Below are 23488 nucleotides of genomic sequence, written 5' to 3'. Positions count from 1 at the left end.
AATGAGGGAATTGTGGTTTTGGCCCTGACAATACAATATCTCCTATCCTAAAGACTTACCACATACAGTTGCAAGAGAAAGTGTGAACCCTTTGGAATTTCATAGTTTTCTGCATTAATTGGCCATTTAAATGTGATCTGATCTACATCTAAGTCACAAGTATAAACAAACGCAATGTGCTTAACCTAATACAACATAAAAAATTATAATACTTCATGTCTTTATTGAACATATCTATAAAACATCCACAGTGCAGGTGGTGAAAGTAAGTGAACCCTTGGATTTAATAAGTGGTTGAAGCTCAACCAAACGTTTCCTGTAGCTGCAGATCACAACTGAACAACACTCAGGATGAATCCTGGACCATTGGTCCTTACAGAACTGCTTCAGCTCAGCCATGTTATTATAGGATGTCTGGTGTGAATAGCATCCCTATTGGATTCAGGTCTGGGCTCTGACTGGGCCGCTCCCAAAGGTGGATTTTTACACCATACAAAAAAATTAAATCTTAGTTTCATCAGTCCACAAAGCCCTTTCCCATTAGTGTTGTGGAGTGACAAACTTCAGGCCTGCAATGGAAAGCAAAGCAATTCATGCAGAAAACAAAAGGTTTACATTCACAGCTGTAAGTTACAACAAACTGTCACGTGAATGGTTCATATTATATGATGGAGGGGATTCTAGTAGTTGACCTTCCCTTCCACCTATTGTCACTTCAGATATGTTGTAGCACTTTTCAGTGGGTTGCTCCGAGGAGCCCACAGCTGTTGTGGTTTCACCACAGGCTCTGAAGATTGATGGCTCTTTGATGTGATGTTGAATGTGCCACATGTTTCCATATCATGCCCTGTCACCGGCTGTGTTTTGTTCCTGCTCGTTTTCTTTCTCTGGTGATGAAGAGAGAACACCGACACCGATGTGTGAACACAGATGAGACCATCACTCACTGTACGGCCCGGTGATTGGCCCCTAAAATAAGCACTTAGCAACAAGACAGCATCTTCTCTGTGTGTGAGTGACCGACACTGTTTTCCTCAGCTGAGCCGTTGTTGCTGCAGTCCATCATAACTGGCTTTCCCAGGCCTATGTGGGTTAATCCACTGTTACATAAGGCTGCTCCTAATGACGAATGTGTGTTTTGCTGCAGGTGATGGGCTTAATGGTACACATGCTGACTTCCACTTCCTGCTCCAGTGCTATGCATAGCAGACGAAAACTGCTCTCTCTCTCACACACACACACACACACACACACACACACACACACACACACACACTCACATGCCTCACATGCCTCACATGCTTTGAGGACTTACACTTAGGCTAGAATAGAAGCTTCATGTTCTGAAGGGTCCTGTTGTACTTACTTCATGTGATGTGTGTGTGTTTGTGTGTTGTCACACAGAGGACGTCCTCACAAAGGATGCAGGAGAATGTGCGATCTGCCTGGAGGAGCTGGTTCAGGGAGACACCATCGCTCGCCTGCCCTGCCTCTGCATCTACCATAAAGGGTAGAAAGCTGCTTAATTCTTTTCTCGGTAACACTTTATTTGACGCCTATCTCTATAATGCATTATAACCATACTTATAATGAGTTATAATGCAGTTATAGCACTGCATAACTATAGTTATAAACACTCATACATGATCATAATGCTTTATAACAATAATCATAAGTAACATACTATAAAACATTTTATCATGACTTAAGGACTACAGTTGAAAATTAGCCTCTGGCTAACACTGGTACATGTTTATTAATGTGCACTGTCCTCTCCGAATAAAATAAATACAATAAAAATATAAGGTCAGGTATTATAATATGTTATAATTTGTTAGTAACTCACTGACAATGTCTACATCGATAATGCATTATAAATATAGTGATAATGTGTTAAAATTGGCTTATAAACGTATAACTATAGTTATAAACACAAATTATCACAAGGCTTTATAACAATAAGCATAACACATTATAGAGCATTTTGTAATGGCTTATAAGGTCAAGTATTATAATAAAGTTATGCCAAGGGACTACAGATGCAAATTATCTTAAAGCTACAATCTGGTATAGTGCATCAAATGGCAACATTTAGGCTATGTTTTAACTGTACATTGTCCCTTTTAAATAAATTAAAATTGAATTGAATTAATGTGTTATGCTTATTGTTATAAAGCCTTGTGATAATTTATGAGAGTTTATAATGATAGTTATACATGTTTATAAGCCAATTATAACACATTATAATACCTGACCTTATAAATCATGATAAAATGCTTTATAGTGTGTTATGATTATTGTTATAAAGCATTATGATCATTTATGAGTGTTTATAACTATAGATATACAGTGCTATAACTGCATTATAACTCATTATAAGTATGGTTATAATATAATATATTATAGAGATAGGCGTCAAATAAAGTGTTACCCATTTCTCTTATGGAGAATCACTGCATTCGTAACAGTAGCTGTATCATGATTCACCAGTCACCAGTCTGTGTTGACCACTTCAGTCCATGTACATGGATGACTCTGTTACATGAACTGAGCATTTCTACTGTTACTTGAAATGACATCATTCACCAAACTAGACTTCCTGTATCATACTTAGTGTTAGCAACACACCCCCACCAACACAGATATTTTTTTAAACGTTGCTGTTTACTCTGTAAAACTTGCACCCGCTGCATTAAGACTGTTCATTAAGACTGTCAGCTCATATACAGTATATATATTCAGTATATTATGTTGTATTTGGAGATTAATGCAGCTGTGTCAGGGTTCAGATGTAATTGATCAAACGCGGAAAGGCATAAGGCACAAAGGCATAGATGTAAAGAAGGACTTTTAATAAATCAGAACTTTCAGGAAACAAAAAATCCAATGAAAAGAAAAGATTTGTAAGGAAAGAATCTGACTGCACCTACAGTAGGATTTTTATTTATGACACATGGACCATTCATCCTCCCTTCCTAACCACAGAAATGAGTCAAACAGGATTGAAATGTTGGAATGAGATGAGACAGAAAAAAGTAGCTGGACAGAATAAATGATATTCAGACATGTAAAGTGTAAAGTAAAGTGGCACTGGCGAGGCAAGGCAATTTTATTTGTATAGCCCGTTTTTACAAACAGTTTGTCTCGGCCCTTAGACCTCGGCCTGTTAGAACAGCTTTCAGCATTTAAAACATTTCTCTTATCCATAAACAGGTTGATGCAACATGTGATTTTCCATCATATCACTGTGTATAAATGAACTTCATTAATTGCAATTACAATGTAACATTCAATCTGTGTTGCAGCTGCATCGACGAGTGGTTCGAGGTGAACAGATCGTGTCCAGAGCATCCATCAGATTAACGCTCGTTTGCACAGGTGACGTGTTCTCAAACTGATGATTTCCTATGGAAGTCCAGGAGGCTTAGAGGTTTTATGGTGGATAAAACACATACACACGTATACAAATAGATATCCTGGCCAAACAAGTCATCTGTCTCTGAGGGCCTGTGTGTTTTCTGGATAGCCATTATTGGTATTAAAGCGATAGACATTTTGGCAAATTGTCCCATTGCCATAATCCCTATAGTCATAGCAGTAGGTTCGTTACCTTTAATTGTCAGTGTAAGTTATTTTTAGAACGGTGGAGCAGAGCCGTGAGCTGCTCAGAGCTACTCTATGGAGGGTAATGGAAATTCTTGGTTTTCCTCATCAAACTCATCAAATACACAATCCAACAACTCCACAACGCTCTGGTGGACAAGTTGTGACCTGCACATTCACCACGCTATGAGATAATAACACAACATTACCAGACAGAGTTGTTTTAGAGGGAAATTCATGCAAAACCACTGATGCGTGTTGCCTTCAGGGACAGTTTTTCTACTGCTACGACTATAGCAATTATGGCAATGGACCAATTTGCCAAAAATGTTAACTATCCCTTTAGTTAGTTAGTCTTTATTGTCTCCCTTGGGAGAAATTTGTCTTGGACAGACCAGAGACTCCAGGCGCCATGAACACATATACACAAACAATTCATCTAAGAAAAAAACTATTTATATGTTGATGATCATTTGTCCAACTCTGTTGCTGCAGGTAGCCCACAGTGTGGATGCTGGGAGTCTGCCGGACACTGTGACCACTGTGATCAGTTACCCACCAACTGCCCCCACCCCTAAAAAATAATGTAGTACCATGGTGTGCCAAATCTCATTAAAGCAATCTTCAGGAATACAGACTTTGTTTTTATGTTTGCACATCCATGCTCAGTGTCAGCCTGGTCCTCTGTGCAGTCCCCACACTCAGAGCCACACCAGGGACAGCCAGGGACGGCAGCTGTCTGTCAGCTGACTGCACACCAGGATGCTGGAGAAGGTGGACATGGTCCTGGAGGCCCACCACCACAACCCCCTTCCATTGCTGTCCCTACTCTCTTCCTTCAGTGTCAGTGTCTACCAGTGCCTTGTTGTAGTGATGCCCAGCCACAGCAGGGCAGCACTGACAAGTCTGGACTGTCAGTGGAGCCTGAGCTGACTGCGCACGACCTGCAGGACCTGCAGGACCATCAGGACCATCAGGACCTGCAGGATCATCAGGATCATCTCGATCATCTCGATCATCTCGATCATCTCGATCATCTCGATCATCAGGATCATCAGGATCATCTCACCACAACTGCTGCTCCAACCACTTCAGGAGGAATGAGGAGGACTTGAGACAGCAGTGTCTGCATCAGCAGCTCAAACGCTTTCAGAATTGACATTGCTGCAAAAATGGTGCCAACACACACACACACACACACACACACACACACACATACACACATATACGATCATCAGTGCTCTTTCATGGTAAACTATGTGGTGGTCCTCAGGTACAGAGACCTGTTCCCAGACCTGGACAGGACATCTGAGTCCACCTGAACCTGCAGCAGCTTCTTGCTGCTACGGAACAAAAAAAATCTTTTCTCAGTTTGGTTCAGTTGAGTTCTCAGTGATGAGAACATTGTCTTGTTTCAACTGGGTTCTGTTTTTCATGTTGCAATAATATACGACTAGATAGGGAAGTGTCTTATCATGCTAGAAGAGACATTTCTTCCATTAAAGAGATTAGCTGATTTTGTGAAATAATGAGATGTATGAACAGAAACAACACGTTATAGCAACAATAATTCAGCGTCTAGTAATAACAAAGACAAATATTATTTTTCTCTTTTGTCGAATGTGCTTTTTGTTTTCTTTTAGTTTTAAGATTAATCTCCAGAAAGAGGCAGATTTCAGTCTGGATATATTAACTAAAGAATCTGATCATGTTTGCATTGACTGAAGAGGAACAGCTTCCTACTAAAGAGAAAAAAAAATGTTTTGAATTTCACATTTTCTGTATCGTCATTGTTCAGTGATTTTCACAGTCCAGCCTCCTTCTAACAGGTGAGAGCTGTCGAATTTCTTGACTAAAAAGAGGCACGTAAAAAAAAAAGAAATTAAAGGGTTTTTTGGTTTTGTTTTTAAACCTAAAGCAGCTTCTGGAGTAGTTTCAGTGTAGAAAAGACACAGACTGCTGCTGCTGGATCATTCACCTGTGATGGTCACTGACAGAGCCATTAGTTGACGTTACTGTGCATTTCGAGGAAATAACCACTGACCAAATGTGAACTTGATGACATTATTTCCTGTCAGTGTTGTGGGCTGATGGGCTGTGAAACTGTAGGTCATGATGTGGTTCATGGTCGGCTCCTGAGCCACGTTTACTTCCAGCTTTAAATGCAGTAGGTAGACGAAGGTTGTTCCTTTACTACAACACTGAAGGACTGCAGCTCACCTCTGATTGGAGGGTGGATTGACGGTGCCAGGACCAAAAGTGTTTGTAATGCAAGACTGAGGGAAAGTGGACTACCCTGGACCTGGCACATTGATCTAGTCCTGCTCTGGGGTTGGGTTTTGCCTGAAGACCTCCACCATGGAGGAACAGCGGTGTTGAGTTTTTAATCCAGCGAACAACCATCACAACTGATTTCACTCCACTGATCATTGGTTGAGTGTGGATACCAAAGTTCCAATCTTCTTTTTGAGTCTGTGACCGCCCTCACAACGACTCCTTGTCCCAGCTTCCTGAAGATCCTCCCCCACCACCACTCCATCCCTCTCATGTTCTCTTCAGATTCAAAGTGGAAGTAGCAGAAGCAAGAGCAGGAAAAATAAAACTTCATTTAGAGAAGAAAATCTATCGCCAGCATCTTTCTCATGTTTCAATTCTGGAATGTTCCAGGCATTAAAAGCTGCATGTACCAACTGCAGACCTGTCCATGTTTTTCAGCTCAGTGCCTCCAGAACCAGAGCCGAGGACTTTGCTTTTTTTTTTTTTTTTTTTGCTGAATTCCAAATCCACTTCTACTCCAGTCCTCCAGAACCACATCCCCACCTAGACTGGGTTCAGCTTCTCTACAGATACATATCATATCAACAATTTAATTTACACACAAACCAAAATATGATTTGTTCCAAGTCTTAGGCTGACTAAGTGATTAATTTTTTATTCTTTCATCAGCACCTGTAGAGTCATGTGATTTTTTCTGGAAACTTCCAACATTTATTTCAATTGGATGTATTTATTTCCATCTATGGAAATAAGACCTAAGAGGAGAACTTTTTTTTTTAATTATCTTGCCTCTGTGAAGATTAAAAAAAAAAAAAAAAAGATTTAAAAAGTGTAAAATGTTACAAAATTGACCCTGCCAAAAAAAAATCCACTTTCCTTTCATGGCTTCTAAGACAAAATCCAAAACAAGTTGCAATGCCTCATGTAAAAGGAATGAAGCTTCATGTGTCATTACCATCATCAAGAGAGTTGTAAGTCCCTGAGCCTCTTCTGACGTATATACATACAGTATATACAGAAGGATCCAACGTTTTGGGGATCTTAATCTGCACTGTGGGCTGTTTGTTTTTTATTAAGTTCATGGACATGCTTTACTAAAACGACTGGAGTATCCCTTTAAAGGATCAGATGAACCTCTGATGAAAACAGTCAGGGGTGAGTTGTGTGAGTTTTGGAATCATCCTGACACACTCATAACTACTGTTTATCATGCTGTAACGCAACAGCTACACAGACATCAGTGTGGTCGCTGGTCATCCAGGCTGAATAACCAGCATCTCACAGGAGTCATACAGCACCTTCATATTCAGTATGACTGGACTGACTGTGAGTTATGGTGGTTTTACAGCTGGTTTTCTGTGATGTCTTCTCCTCTCATCTGTGTTTGTGACTTTTAGAGGAAACTTGCAGCAGATCAGGCCTTAATAGGTACAATGACACTCAAGCATATGTCCCTGTGTTTTTATATCGTCACTAACAGCTGCCCCCGACAGCTAATGATTCCTCCTGCTCAGCCCTCTAGCTTATGATGAACATTAAGAGATGCATAGGAAAAGGCCATAGTTAAATTATTCCACTAACAGAAACAGGTGCTGTACAAGCCTCTGAAAGATGACAAAAACTATATATATTATTCTTTTTATTTGGTGTTTGTGAATCTTTCATGACCTTAATCAGTAGTGCGGCTGTAACTGGCTTTTTAAAATGTGGATACAAGGTTCAGAAGTGGTGGAGTCTTTCATTTGAAAAAAATTTCATTGGCCACTTGAAATTTCAAATGTCACATGACATATTTTACCCATTAGACAGCTGTCAATGTCATATATAGTGTCATAAAAGACACTACAGCTGCTGTACCAGCGGGACTTTAGAATGTTCATATGGAAAAATGTGGGTCATTTTATTGCAAAAAAATCAAAATGTGCAATTGTTCCAGTTACTGGAGTTTCTGCAGACTCAACAGACACTTGTCCGTGAGCACTGCACCTAAACAAATAATTATACTCCATCTCCATGACAACTGGGCAGCTCCTTCCACTGAGGAGATAAGATGAAGGACGTGGACTCTGGGTTTTGTTTGTAAAGGAATCGATCGGTTAGGAGGCAGAGACACTGTGTAGAGTCAAGTCTGGGAAGTTCCTGGGGTCCCCAATGAAAAGATGAAAGGTTGATTAACTCAGTGATGAAAAGTGCATATTTTGGTCATGATTTTCACACAAAAAAATCTTATCAAATGGAAGTTCATGGGTGTTAATAGGAAAAAAAAAACACTTGAGCCACTTCTACCTTCATGATGAATCGCCTGTAAGACCAATCAGATCTCACCTGTCACTTCTGCTCTCGCCTTTTGTGTGAACCTCTGGTCTGTACTGTGGTTGATACAATTCTGTGTCCTATTTTCTTTAGCAGCTACCAACACTTCCGGCTGGGGCTTCCTCTAATTGCACATGCAGTAAGAAATCCCTAGTGTAGAGTTATACTGGTGTTAGGTGAGCTCAGACACTGCCAGTGTGGTGGAAGTGTGTTAGGGATTGGGAAGGTCATGTACAGTATCCAAGCCTAAAATAAGCCTTATATGAACTACTATAGAATCAGTCAAGCACTTTTTAGCGTGTTTATAATTTATTTCTTGCCAGTTCTGAGCCCCAGCAAGCATTACCTGATAACATGAAAAAGAGAATGTGAGAAAAACAGCAAATATACAGTTCATTCAAACTGTGTTATGTAAATCTATGTACAAATATGAGAGTGAATCCTTTGGATACCAATCATTCTGTTAGTTACTGAATTTTTATGCCATGTTCTTTTGTGTTTGAAGCTAATCAGAATTTTTAAGTAAAACTCCATATGTTGAATCAGCCTGAAGTGTCGTGTTCTGTTCCATTTCTCCACACAACGTACAGTAGGCCTACATCTGACACAGATGGAGCTTAGTGATGCATCCGACAGGAGGTTAACACTCATTTAATTCTAGTCAGAAACCTTGTCACTTGTTCACAAACTCATATAACACTGTGGTGATGGTCCAGTTACTCATACCAGTATACATTCATCAGGTGCTATCAGATTCCATTATGAGGAATTGTGGGACATCTTGGACTCTGCTGCTTTGATTCTGATTATTGTTTTTTTAATGGTTCATATTTTGCTGATCCATAAGAGGATATTTCTTGTGGTTTTAAGGACCAAAAACCATCTTGGCGTAGCCTCACATCTCCTAGGCTTCTCTTTTAAAACCATAGTAAGAACTTAAGCGAGCCAATCAGAAGAGAGGAGCCTCTTCAAGGGGACATATTATGGAAATATCACTTTTTGAAGGCTCATTAAAGGTATAATATGTAGGAATTCCCCCCATCTAGCGGTGCGGTTGCTATCTGAACGTATTCTTGATGTTGCATTCACGTGAAATCAGGCAGACGTCAGACAACAGACGCTGCATGTAACAGGATAAACAAGCGTCTATGTAAACAAGTGGTCCGCCAGCACGAGGCAAAACAATACAGGCGTAACAATATGTTGTCATGGTGATGTCGTATTGTTTACCTGACCCACGTTTTACCGTCTTTCTCTCGTTGAATAAAATGACATCCGGCTGGTTTGCCGACGGCCGTCTGCCTGACTGCACCTGAATGCAACACCAGTGCCTCCGTCCTTCCTCACACTACACAGTGGTGACAGTTTTAACAGGCGCTACCTGGAAAACTTTCTCCCCGGGCCGACAGCTCCGGTGAGTTTCCGTGGCTACCTACGGTCACGCTGTTGTTCCCCTGGCCTCACTGTCATGACTCACAGGAACACCATATTCAGGTTCCTCAGTAATCACTTAAATTGTGTGTATCTCTGCACATCTCTCACACAAACGGTAAACATTATGACAATGCTGTCACTGCAACTGAAGCTCCACCTGCCATGTGGAACATCCCATCGTGAGACAATTAATAAATAACAATGTAACAGTGTATTTCAAAACATAACAAAAACATGTACTTAAAAATCTATACAAATGTTCACAAAGAAGGAAGCTAACAATTTCTTCATCACAGCTTCCACTTCCTTTTTCTCCAAGTGTCATTTTGGTAAACTTCCTCTGTTGAGTTCCATTAGAGCAAACACTGGTTCATCAGCAGATGATGAATGTAAAATATTCATAACAGCGTGATAAATAGTCATTGCCAGGTAAAACCATAAAGTGATCAGTTTGCAAATACCAGCACTGCATGAATCCACTGAAGACACACGTCTTTACTTCTGTTCAGGCAGAAGTGGATGTGTGACTCATGTTTGAGCCCGTCAGTGGAACCGCAGCCGTTTCTCTGCCACAAACTGGTTCTGTTCCTCCTCACTGAGCTGGTTTCCTTTCACACTGTAAGAACAAGAAGCATCAGACTGTTGTTCACTCTCTCACTCATCAACAGAGAGGAAATTCATCTGACGACGTAGGAGGTCTTCACTTTAACGACTTGCATCACTACAGCGTTAAATTGTCTTTCAGGATATGGTCACATGAAGTCAGTCTCAGAATACAAATCAGAGTAATTATCTACTAAAAGAAAGATTTCACCAGAGCAGCCAGTGGTAGAGAACTAGTTCAATACTCAACTGCTTTTATATGTGTGGCTTATCTTTTTCTTTTTTTGTGGACACAGCACTGACTTCATCACCTTTAAAGGAATAGTTCACTCAAAAATGAAATTTCACTCATTATCTACTCACCCTCCTGTCGACTAAGGGCAGGGAGAAGTTTCAGAGTTCTCCGTGGCTTCTCTGAGTTACAGGGGGTCTCGGCGTAGCAGTGCATGTCCATATAACGGTTGCAAATGGATACCACTTTTCTTCGTAACAAAAAGACACACCAAAAAACATCCAAATACCTCCATGCTGCTCGTATGTAATGTCCGTCTTGTATTGAAGCCCCGAAATGCAAAATTGTTCCGAAAAAAATTAAATAAGTCTATATTTCAAGCTTGTTTGTAACAGAAGCTCCTCTTCCTGGTCCGTCCAAATGTCACGAGATTTGCGCCGGCGTCAGTGCGATTACTGACTTATTTAATTTTTCTCTGAACAATTTCACATTTCAGGGCTTCAATACAAGAGGGACATTACATACGAGCAGCATGGAGGTATTTGGATGTTTTTTGGTGTGTCTTTTTGTTAAGAAGACAGTTGGTATCCATTTGCAACCGTTATATGGACATGCACTGCTACGCCGAGACCCCCTGTAACTCAGAGAAGCCATGGAGGACTCTGAAACTTCTCCCAGCCCTTAGTTGACATGAGGGTGAGTAGATAATGAGTGAAATTTCAATTTTGGGTGAACTATTCTTTTAAGTTCAGTCAGTTCGCATTTTTAACTTTAGCAGAAATCAACATGTTTCCAGCCTGGTCCATAAAACAGTCTTGGCCCATATACATCACTGTAATGTTCATGTGAAACTGACTGACTGAAAAACAGTGGCCCAAACAACGTGGACCACCAGAGAGAAAGAAAACGTCTGAATGTGTCTCACCAGATCTCTTTGAGTAACGTGTTGTCAGTGAGGGCTTCAGCCAGCTGTTCCATCCCATGCAAGGTCAGCTGGTTGTTGATTAACCTGCAGACAAATACATGAAGCAGGTGAGTTTCAGAGTCTGACTGAGACTGAGACTAACCACCACAGTCACAGTCTGCAGTCACATGATGACCAACCTGCCAAGTAAATCCTGTTTTTATTGGCGTTTGAAGTCCTTGACCAATCACAGACAAGACAATTCTACAGGTAGGAAAATAACATGTTTTACAAACTATAATATCAGACGAACATCTAAATCACAGACTGCCCCTAACCCTGGTGCTTTATGAAACACAACTCCTGCTTCAAGGAGGTCTTTGGTCAACCTGGTCCTAACCAGTCTCCTGCACTTCAATTCATTTGTGCAAAGAGGCCAGCCACTCTCCACTCAGAAATGTTTACTTCCTGGTAGGTGGATTCTCTTTTGGAGTTTAAAACTATTGGATCTGCCTTTCTCTGCCCAATCGCTAACGTTATGTCATGCACCGGAACCGACTGGAGCGTAGTGAAGCTGCTGCAGGCTGCAAACAACGAGCATCCCTCACTGCAATAGAGAGCCTAAGCGGCAGCAGGAAGTAACGGTCACCATGGGACCTCAACTCGGAAAAGGTCTCCATGTAAGTGAACGGGAGTTAAAGTTTTATTTCGTGATCCGATTAAATTGCGCCATGAGAAAAAAATATGTCCTCTACCTGTTTAAAACATCACGTTTCATGAAGAGAAATCAGCAGTTTGTTGTAAAACTATTGTAGAATAAAATTCCGAGTCGCGTAGGTGACGTCACACACCACATGCCGCCCTTTCCCGTGTCAGTTGGTGACGTATTTTTTGTGGGACACCGTAGAGAGGTCTTCACACAAAATACATTCTTCTGTTGCCGTTTTACGATAAACTGCTGATTTTTTTCGGATGAAACGTGATGTTTTAAACAGGTAGAGGACATATTTTTTTCTCATGGCGCAATTCAATCGGATCACAAAATAAAACTTTCACTCCCGTTCACTTACATGGAGACTTTTTCCGAGTTGAGGTCCCATGGCGACGTTACTTCCTGCTGCCGCTTAGGCTCTCCATAAACAGAGCAAAGCCGGTGTGTGTTAGATGTCCGTCAACGCCAGCTGAAGGTTTTGCTCTACAAATTGCCACAAGGGAAGGAACACATCCACCCGGAGCCAGGCTAATCCACGCAATGTGACGCAACGTGTGTATTTGTGTGTGTGTGATAATGTGTGCTTTCCATACCATAGGTGAGTTAAACCCGTGTTGGCTTTCACCAGCTCAGCCAACTGAGGAGCTGCATCGTCGGTCAGCTCGTTCTGCACCAACCTACAACACAGACGCACTATTATTCACACAGAGCTTCACCAACAACAGCAGAATCACTCAGCTCAGAGTCAGGGCTGAGGGCTTTGTTCACCAGAATATCCTGAGGACACTGTTCTCCATCAGAGCTTCTGCCAGGAGCTTCCCGCCTTTTGACGTGATGCCGTTAGCTGAAAGACTAGAGCACAGGAATGAACAATGAGTTGAAATCAGCAGGTGTTTATTGCCTCAGTAGCCTACAGCAGCTGTCCTCTCACCTGAGGTTAGTGAGACTCGGGTGGTGCCTCAACGCCTCTGCAAACGCCTCAGCTCCTTCGTCACCAATGGTGTTCCCCCACATCCTGGAAACAAGATCAAGATCAGCTGCGTCACCATTCATTTGGCATGTTTTCATGCTTTTATTTCATATTTTTGTAAAGCACAAATCTCTAGTCCATTTTACTATCTTTACTTCACCGGTGATTTTCAGTTCTGGCTGGCAGCCTGTCCACTTTGGGTTCAATCATCGACAACTTTTGAACCATGAAGTATGAGCTAATCTTCTGAATTGTTGGTGCTTTATGTCACTTGAGAGGAGTTAATAACACTAATGTTTATGAAGCTAGATAACTCATCTAAACAGGGAAACCGCTGTCTGTACAGGCACCATGTAGGCTACAGTATTGTACTGATTCAGAATACCAAGGGTTACCTGATGTCAAAAGATGTTTAACAGCAATGAAATCTCACCCAACATCGAATACAGAAGAGCTCCTCTGAATGGCTCTGGCCAGACACTTCCCACCAACACTTGTGATTTTGTTTTTACCAATCCTAAAAACAATCAACATAACAGACACAAGGCAAGACATGTACACCTCATCATTTTTCTAATTAGAATGATATTAGAATTTATTCTTGTAAGTTAAAAACATACTTGACAACACGCAGCTTTGGGCACTGCTCAATTATCTGAGCAACCAGCTTGGCTCCAATATCTGTGATCTGATTGTTATAAAGTCTGTGGAGAGAAATTTAGACAGGATTAGTCTCACTCTGAAAAAAATCATAAAAATCAATGTTTCACTTGTGTGATAAGAAAAGTAGTGTCTACTTTTCTTGAATCATGACTTAATATTTGTCTCTTTTTTTGGGGGGGGGTTACACATTGTTATGTTAATGTCACTATGTATACAAGAGACAACCACAGACGTGTCTTAGGATCCATCACATTAGGTGATATTCAGATGAGCACACAGCCTTTTTACTACTTGTCTTTTTTCTGTTCTGCTACTTATTATTACACTTTAATTTACAGTAATGCACTGGGGAGGATGAGCTTCAGGAGTGAGGGTGGGGGGCTGGGGGGTGGGGGTGTTCCTCTGTCCCTTCCACTATTCCCACTTATATTATGGTCACGATCTCCTGAGTTACTGTTTTAGTAGAACATTATAATGTGAAATTAACCTTTGACCTTTTTGATGAAATGCCACTTCATCATTTTATCTTTATAGAGTTGAAACTTTTCATAATACAGGAAATTCATGAGTAATTTACAACAGGATGGGCGGGTACTACAGTACTGCATGGATGTCCATATTTTGCTGTTGCTGTGAAGTAAGGTGTGGATCTTTTCCTTACACAGCAAAACACTATATGACACAACAGTTAAAGTATTATTATGCAGAGTAGGGTAGACTGAGTACGTTTGAGACACTTTTTGCTTTTCCATTTTTGAATAGATATTGCAAAAAAACTATACACTGAAAATAAGTGATTTTTCATATGCTGTTTAATTTGTTTGTATACTAAGTTATTATTGAAGAATATCATTTATTATTTGTTTATTTTTTCCACAATCAGGTCATAAACATGAGGTGCATTTTTACCATGGTCCCGTCTCAACCATACCCCATACGTGTACAGTTGAGACGGTACCATGGTACAGTTAAGACACCTATTGAAACCCATTGATGATGACTGAACATCTTATTGTAAATGCAATAAACTTTTTAAAAAATGACAATTTGACAAGCTATTTCAATATAAATGTATTTCTCAATGGAAAAAAAACAATGGAATATTATTGTATTATTAATATAAATATTATTATATAACATACAATGGAAAAAACAAGTCATTCTAGCGTCATTCTCCGGAAAGTGGTGGATAAGACCCCATCCAAGTCGTTCAGCTGTGGCTCAGATTTTTGACCTACAATTCATTGGTTCTACCAACCAGTCACACTACAGAATTTTCAGTTTCCATTGTATAGTTAGTATTTAAGTATGCAGAAACAATTGATATGTTTACTCACCCCAAGACCTCCACAACTTTGTGCTTACACAGCTCCTCTGCAAGAACCTCTAAACTGCTGTCAGACAGCTGGTTTACACACAACCTGCAGAGGAGCAGTTCAACCACAGTATAAACCAGTCTGATCATCATTCATCACAGGGTTGCTTCAAACATGTCTACACTTCTCACCTCACCACCGTCATCTTGCAGAACGAGGGCTTCAGTTGCTTCACCCCATAGTCGCTGATGTTGTTGTTGTCCATGTCGAGCCCGAGGAGTTCCTGACGGTGCTGAAGCACAAAGTTCAGGGCAGTGCAGTCACCTGAGTACACATTACAATATCCCAGCTTGATGAAGTTGGCTGTGATGCCTTTAGCCGTCATCTGAGCGATTTCTTTGCTGCCTGTCTCAAAGATGCACCTCAGCATCCAGAGGAAGTTGGGCAAAACATGGACTTTCTTGGCTCCGTCACCCGTGTGATGGGGTAAGCCACGCAGGTGGGATTTCACACTAGTGGACAGGTAGGATTTTAACAAGGCTCGTTTCTTCTTCAGTAACACAGGAGACACCAGGTGCTCCATCAGGCCACTGTTAGCCTTGGAGAGGAGGCCACACAAGAAGAGGTTAGTGAACTGAAGGTGCTCGTTTGTGGCAAACGGGTTCTTTTCTCTGGGTTTCGACTTGCCGCAGATACAGACGTCAAAGAGCAGACAGGACGAAGCCTTTTTCCTGCTGCATTCTGTGAAGAACTTGAGGATGGAGTTGGCGGAGGCCTCTTCGTCCAGCACGAGTGCGAACGCCGCCAAGAAAGACTGCAGGGTGATGTGGAGGAACTCGAACTTAGCAGAGTTTCCACTGGCATCGTACTCACTGACGGGTCTGAGGAAGCCCAGCGGCAGGTGTTCCTCTTTCAGACCGCATGCCGTGACCTCCTCTTGGTCACAGATGAAGCTACCTCTGGCCATGCCCTGGAGCGCCAGCTTGGCAAACGCAACAAGGGTTTTCAGTCCTGCCTTGAACGTCTCGGAGGCACAGCGGGTGCTCTTCTTCAGCAGCGGCTGGTTGGGTGAAGTCAAGTGGCTGAGGAACACCTCCGACAACAGCAGGAAGATGTCGGTGAGTGTGAAGCAGGTGTCGGGCAGATGAAAACTATCGTGTATAGTTTGAAGGTGCCTGAAGCTCTTGAATACAATCCAGCAGAACAGAGGGGTGGAGCACAGGCCACAGAGGTGGGGGCTCGCATCCAGGTAGACCGACACCCGCTCCCGCTGCTCCTGCTCCTTAAAGTGAAGACTGATGTAGGTCTTCAGGTGGCTTGGGGAGAAACCCCGCAGAGCCACCTTCTTCTTGATCACTCTGCTCTGGATCTCAATCCCCGTCCGGGTGGTCAGCACCTTCTGGGAGCTCTTGAGTAGTTTCCCACAGAGCAGGCTGACCAGCAGCTGGAGGGGGTGCGCCCTGGCCTCCGGCGAGACCACTTCAGGGGCATTCATCTGATTCAGATCGTCCTGAATCTCATCGTAGCCATCAAACGTAAAAAGAACCTTCTCTGGGAAGCGCAGGATGTAATCAAACACCTCGTCATCTGGATCAAGGTCTGGGTGACAGTTATAATTAAACAGAAGGTCTCTGAGGGAGATCTGTTCTGTCTCCTTGAAGATGCTGAACATCCTGCAGCGGAACTTAAAGAAGAAGATGGCATCCGTCTGCAGCTCCTTCCTGGACCAGAGGTTCTGGAGTTTCTGCAGGAGGAGGGATTTTCCCATGCCAGCATCCCCCATCACATAGATGATTTCACCTTGAGGATTGAAGACCGCATGGTCTCCCAGGAGCTGGTCCAGACTCTCCATGAAGCCCAGGCTTTCATTGCAATCGTCCAATAGTTCCATCAGAGTGTCAGTATAGAGGTTCCCCAGATGAGACTCCTCTTGCTGGCCATAGGACATAATGAAGCTGGTGTCCCGGCTCATTTCATGTCTCAGCTTCTCACAATACCTGCTGACTTATAGGACAGAAGGAAGCTGTGTATGATTATCAGTTGAAGCTCATTTACATACAGTGATTCATCAGTTTGTATTATGAAGACACATTTTTTCTGATTAAGAAAATGTTTGTGTTGGGTCTTTGTATGCGTTTCTGCAGATAAAACTTCTCTCACAACAAAGCTGTAATGAAATTTACTTAGAAGAGAAGCTGAGGAAATGTGAAGATGTTCCATTTTTCTTAGCTTTCTTTCTCTTAAATCTCTTAGATTTAAAACATGATAGATGTAGTGTTTATCTAGGACTACTGCGACCAAGAAGGGAACAGTATTTAAAACAAATTGCATCACACAAGTAAAGTACTGGTTCTTCTTTGCAAGAGCTACACCCAGAGATCTGCAGGGCATGGTGAGAATGTGTGGGAGTTAAGTGTTTGCAATATGATTTGACCCTGAGTTTCACTTCAGTTCACATCAAGAGAAACATGTTTCTGATAACAACAAGTACAAGTTCAAAAATGAAATTTTTGTTTGTTTTTTTATTTTTGCTGTTTGCTGAAATAAACTGCACAAGGGGATCAGAGCATCTGTTTACATCTGGAAATAATTTAATCATTTAATTTATTCTACTTTTTATATTTTTTAATATTATTAGTCTTAATATTGAATTGTACTTTTTACTGCATTGCTCCCATGTCCAAAATAATTAAATATCTTGGTACAGTCCAGCACAAATTTGTGATTTTCTATGATGTAGTACATACTGTACATTCATAGATATAATTCATACTGAGCTGAGATTGCACAAAATGGCAAAGAAAAATACAGTATATGATGAAAAATATTATACATGGTGATACATATTGCAAAAATGTTATTCTGCCACTAGGTACCAAAATATATCAAACATTGTGATAAATAGGAGCTGAATATGAGCTTCACCACCACTAATTCTAGGATCAGTAATCATTCATTATAATGATAAACATTATAATGCCAAATGTTTGCTTGTAATAGAATATTTTCACTTTATCCACTTTATTTTAGTTCTAGTCTTATTAATGAACCTTGATACTTGCGGGTCAGAATAATAGAAACACCTCAAAAATGATGCAGTACAGTAGCTGTGATTCAGAGCCTCACACCCGTCTAGCACCTGCTGGATGTGACATAGGAGCTTTTTTCCATGAGCCTATAAAAGAAGAGCTGCTCTACCTCCTGAGCCACAGCCAACCAGTGGTTGTGATACTTACTAGGATCTGTGTTAACTACTTCCATCACTGTGACGTCACTGCCTGGGCTGAAGTTGATCTCTTTCAGCCACGGCTGGAGGTCTATGTATGCATCACGTACTTTATAAATGATGAAAATGAAGTACTGGCAGGCCTGCTCCCCTTTGCACTGGACAAGCTCCAAGATTTTGCGGACCTAGGACATAATAATGGGACAGAAAGTCACACAAGAGGACACACAGAGCGTACAGTAACTAACGGCCTTGGTAAACGAACCTTCTTACCTGATCGGTTTTGGTGGGGGTTCGCTGAATGATCTCAACATCCTCCTCACAGAAGAAGCCACAGGCCAGCAGGTTGTCCAGGATGCACTGAGTGCACCTCAGCCTGGACACCAGCAGCTCTCTGTGGCAGGTGAGGATGTCGGAGCAGCTGCTGTCTTCTATCTGATCCATGTTTACTGCAGATCAGTCCGCTCTGTGGGACAAGCACAAGACAAGCCGCCACAGTGTGACCTTGTTGGTGACGCCATCGGAGACATGATGCCCACCGGTGATTGTGAGGGTGTGTGTGACTGTCTGACTGTGCTGTGATGGCTACATAAGACTGCTAAATGTCTGATTCCTTTCCAGGAGCCAGTCTCACAAAGATATTACAGATTAGACTGTGGTGTTGGTTCATTCTTAATTTTGCTCCTAGAGCAGTCCAATGTTTGCTGCTCCAAAAACAAAGACTGACTCGTTTCCAGACAAAAACATTAGACATCAAACCACCAGAGATGAACGGAGTACTCGACCCCAGTACTTGAGTAAGAGTACATACTACTGGTCAAAATTTACTCCGTTAAAAGTAAAAGTAGCTCAGTCGACATGTTACTCGAGTAAAAGTAAAAAAGTACTTAGAGTAAGAGTAAGAGTAGCCTACATTTCTTATTTTTCACATCAATGAATTACTATAATTTTTTCTAAATGAATTTAAGGACCTTTTAAAGGGACAACGAGGAGTTTTGGAAAAGCGACGCGTTTTCACACTACATTTATGAGCCTCCGCGCGCACCGTAAAATTCTTTGACCGGCGCGAGACAGACTTGTGTTTTCATCAAGAATTAAAGTCAGAGGTTCGAAGACGATCAGATACCGTCGTAGTTCCGACCATAAACAGCGATTCGGCTGCGTTATTCTCATGACTCGCCACGAAACCGAAAGTAAAGAAACGCTGGTCGGCTCGACCAGCATTTCCACCACCACTGATAATAACAAAATAACGATAGAGACAAAATGATATATTTATCGAAAATGGGCCCATTAACAAGTGTGGGTAGCGGAGATTCATCCACATTAACATGATACTTTTTTATAACCAAATAGAAACTCCTTGTTGTCCCTTTAACTCTTGTTTCTGAGAATGAACTATTTGAAACCTGCACTGATGCGCTGCTTTTAGAACCACAATGTTATATAAAGCCTGCAGAAACACCTAAACAAATAAAATGAATACGTAGAACCCAAGTGGAGAGCTGCACTGTGATGGGTTCCTTTTTTGACAAACACAGCTTCCAGTAGTATTTTAGAAAAAAAAAAAAAAGAGCAGACCTGAAAGTAACGAGTACTTTTCAGCCTTCCTAGAAATTAACTCGAGTAAAAGAAAAATATTTGTTACTCAAGTAAATTTACTCTACTGTCCACCACTGCAAACCACATTAATCCATGCTGTTTTTTTGTTGTTGACTGTTGTTATCCTGGTAACATTTATCTTATGCCTGACTTGGAAAGGTGAGTCAGTCTTGTGGTGTAACTTGAATTATATAGATCAATGAGCAAAACTCAGACTTGCCCGTGGTATCTACAGATCAGTCTGACATCTACAGCCCCACCAGTACTACCAGATTTTTAGGGCCGATGCCAGACATTGTGACAAATATGTATTGGAGGCTTAGGCTATCTTACTGTTAACAACTTTTCAGTTCAACCCCTGCTGTTAACTCCTGGAAAGTTGTAAATAAAATCAATGAATAAAAATAACTAGAAAAAGAGACCTATCCTCCAGTGTTGTCCACAATGACAGTCACTGTGTCTGGAGCTGGTTCCCTGTGTTAATCTACTCCATCTGCAGCTGTTTCCCAAAAACGTCCGCAGTTCCTGGTTTGTGAGCCTCAGTGATCACTGACTGACACTAACTCACACTGACACTCTTTTCTTTCTGTTAAAGAACTGAGTATCAAATCTAAAACGATCGTTTCTGCCTAAGTCTAGAATTTGAACTGTACAGTGAGTTAAGGTAACCAATGTATCCAGTGTGTGAGGCTGAAAGTTCAAGCCACGAAAAACTACAACAGAACATTCTTTTACCACTGCTTTTATCACGTCTAAATAAATGATCTACAGGTTAACTCATCATCGGTTTACCTTATCTTCACACTGCTCCTGTGTACAACATGTAAGACAGATCCCTCCGCCGCACCCTCTGTTGTATGAAGTGAAAGTAGGCTACTGTGACTACAACGCGTCATCCTTCTGCTTCCCGCAACTCGCCTGTGGTATGTTCAAGTACCTCCGGAAATGTGGACTCTTTAGGGAGCGGAGAGAGACGGCACCTATTTTAGGCGTAGGCATCTGAGTGGGGTCATTCTCCGGTAGGCTGTGTGGACATAGGATACATTCCCTAAATCTTTATTTATTTATTTTTAGATACAACGATGGGATATAGCTGCCTAACAAACATTAGCTATTGCAGGAGGTTTCCAGGCCTGTTAGACAGGCGAAATCAAGACGGACTCCGGGATAGTTGCAACATTGTTTGGGGATGGTTGCAACATGTTACAAATACAATATATTTCAGATCTAGTAAAAGGATTATTATCAAAAATGTCAGTTCTAATAATATTACAGTGTTATTTATTCATCAGCTTTGATCAGATGGCAATAGTATAGATTTGTCTAGATGAGGAAGCCTTGTGCAGATGTGAAATATTCAAATTGATTAAAAAAAAGACTTTACATAGGAACAATGTGTGATTTGTGAGGGAATTAACTTTTATATTGCCATTGTCATTTATTCTCTCATCATTTTAATATTAGCAATACAATGGTAAAAACAAAAAAAATGTAATGTCAAAATACTGTTTTGTGGTCTGTTTTTATATTCATGCATTGCACGGGGACAGTTGCAACCGGTCCTTTCAGCCATGATAAAACCCCATGTGTTAGCTAAACAAAGTACTCTTGATACTCATATCAGCTAAAAGTTAACATATAACTCCTTTAAACCATATAAGTTTGAGCAGAATCACAAAAAGAGTGACTTTTTAACAAAAACAGTTTTAACACAAACAAAGCTCAAGAAAAAAATACTTTCGTACCTCAAAAACTGTAATAAATCCTGGAGCATCTTTTGAATTCAACTGATTTTTCTCTGCAAGGGCGGTAATCAAACTGAGCATGTGCAGTGTGAGTGTCATCACTCTACTGTAGCTTGTTCCCGATTGGAGAAAAATGACATGTTGCAACCATCCCCTGTTGCAACTGTCCCCGGTCTCCCCTACTGTAGGAAATGTTTCCATCTTAGTAGCCTACTTCTAACTATCATGATTTGAATGCCAGCTTCTGAGTATTTTCACCCCTTCATACCACAGTTTACCGTCCTCTGATGTCTACTTCCAGAATGATAATTGTCTGTGTCACAAAGCTAAAGTTATTTCAGACTGGGTTCATTCACATGGTGAACTTCAGTGACTTCCCCACTCTCCTGACCTGGACACTGGCAACATGAATGCATATTTGGACATTACAACATCTTATGATTCCATGGCATGAGGAACTCCCCAGTATTAGTGTGGTAATTTATTCTGCAGCACACCTGATTTAGTAAAAACATTACTTTATGGCAAAGAAATGTACATACAGCATAAATAGGTCAGTCTCACAGGTGTTAATGTTTTAGGGAAAAAACACAATAAAATACTCTTACTGACATTATTGTTATTGTGTACAGAACAAAATGTCACACACAACATACAAAACAGGCATATACACAGAAAACAAGAACACACACAGGAATGGACGCACACACTCTCTCTCTCACACACACACGCACACACACACACATTGCATTATTATTCCATGTCAAAAGAACAGATAATTTATTTTTAATCACTGGGTTGATAGAATGGAAATATGTGCCCATTGCACCAGTTTAATAATCCTACTTTAATACTGATGTGAATATTTGATCTGGAACTGATTCTGATGATTCTTTGTAGTGCAATTAAATATATTTTTTTACATTTTTAAAATATGTCATGATACATTAAATATTCAGTTGTATAATATATTTTCATTTTTTATAGATTTCAGATTAATGTCATTGTGAATCATAATTGAATTGAATCTGAGTCAAACAAAGTAAACAATACAGAACTGAAGTGGGCAGCACTTTGGCTTGTAGCTCAGTAGTGTTAAAGCTGCATCTGAACAACTGGATGAATTAAGTGAGATCAGACCAAATGCCACAGCATAGGCTACTGTAGATGCTGCAGGACAGCGGAGCGGAGCTGAAGCTGCAGGTCAGTGTAACAGAGGCCATCACAGCTCCTCTCTCGTACCACATACGTCTACCACGGCTGAAAAAACATCAGTAACACAGATGGAGATCAGATCTCGCTCTCGTACGTGTGCATGTAGGTTTTGAGAGAGAGGATCTCAGCGTAGCTCCTGGTGGTTCTGCGGTACAGGTCCAGGCCTGTAAGGATCTCCACGTCCCTGACCCGAGCTGTGTGCATCTTCATCAAGTCCTCCACCCAGCGGGACTCCTCCTCTGAGCTCTGCATGGGGGCAGAGAGGGACACGCAGCATGATGCAACAGTAGAATCACCATATGACTACAGAGCAGAGGAATTAGAAGTTCTGAACCAAATGGCTTTGGATATTGACAACTTGTAGCAGCTGTCAGAAGGCAGAGGTGTGTTTGCTGTATAGTGATTCTGGTGGAAGAGGTTTGTTTTATTTGGTGGTGTATATTATGTATATTAGGAACTAGAACCAAATCCATCTCAATGTGCACTGCAAAAACTCATAATCTTACCAAGAATATTTGTCTTATTTCTAGTCAAAACAATCTACTTATACTTAAAATAAGACTCATCACATTAAAAAGTAGCTCCTTTTTAGACACTTTCAAGCAGATTTTCACTTGAAAAAAGTAGAAAAATCTGATAGTGGAGCAAGTTTTTCTTTCTTATTACAAGCACA

General features: G+C 41.1%; 3 protein-coding genes across 4 annotated transcripts in view; 1 reads left to right on the top strand and 2 right to left on the bottom strand.

Moving 5' to 3' along the window:
- znrf2b (zinc and ring finger 2b) overlaps nucleotides 1-8740 on the top strand; it is a 35948-nt gene extending 27208 nt beyond the window's left edge. The window contains exons 3-5 of the mRNA XM_085803389.1: nucleotides 1405-1510; nucleotides 3306-3378; nucleotides 4099-8740. Coding sequence (XP_085659515.1) covers nucleotides 1405-1510; nucleotides 3306-3363 — 164 coding nt within the window. The 3' untranslated portion in view covers nucleotides 3364-3378; nucleotides 4099-8740. The remainder of the gene's footprint in view (nucleotides 1-1404; nucleotides 1511-3305; nucleotides 3379-4098) is intronic.
- A 938-nt stretch (nucleotides 8741-9678) lies between these two features.
- Nucleotides 9679-18744, bottom strand: nod1 (nucleotide-binding oligomerization domain containing 1). The gene is made up of 11 exons (XM_085803387.1): nucleotides 18527-18744; nucleotides 18264-18438; nucleotides 15219-17031; nucleotides 15049-15132; nucleotides 13669-13752; nucleotides 13482-13565; nucleotides 13010-13093; nucleotides 12847-12930; nucleotides 12672-12755; nucleotides 11388-11471; nucleotides 9679-10243 (listed from the first exon to the last, which is right to left on the bottom strand). The coding sequence occupies exons 1-11, from the start codon at nucleotides 18695-18697 to the stop codon at nucleotides 10171-10173; spliced, it is 2820 nt and encodes a 939-aa protein (XP_085659513.1). The 5' UTR covers nucleotides 18698-18744; the 3' UTR covers nucleotides 9679-10170.
- A 3361-nt stretch (nucleotides 18745-22105) lies between these two features.
- enpp2 (ectonucleotide pyrophosphatase/phosphodiesterase 2) overlaps nucleotides 22106-23488 on the bottom strand; it is a 31354-nt gene continuing 29971 nt past the window's right edge. For both annotated transcript variants that reach the window (XM_085803385.1, XM_085803386.1), the window contains exon 25: nucleotides 22106-23061. In XM_085803385.1, the coding sequence (XP_085659511.1) occupies nucleotides 22891-23061 (171 nt within the window). In that variant the 3' untranslated portion in view covers nucleotides 22106-22890. The remainder of the gene's footprint in view (nucleotides 23062-23488) is intronic.

The sequence above is a fragment of the Trachurus japonicus genome, chromosome 16 (assembly GCF_045865225.1).
Source record: "Trachurus japonicus isolate A0001 chromosome 16, Traja_1.0".
In the NCBI taxonomy this organism is placed as follows: Eukaryota; Metazoa; Chordata; class Actinopteri; order Carangiformes; family Carangidae; genus Trachurus; species Trachurus japonicus.
Note: the sequence above shows the minus strand (reverse complement) of the source record. Positions and strands in the feature narration are given on the sequence as shown.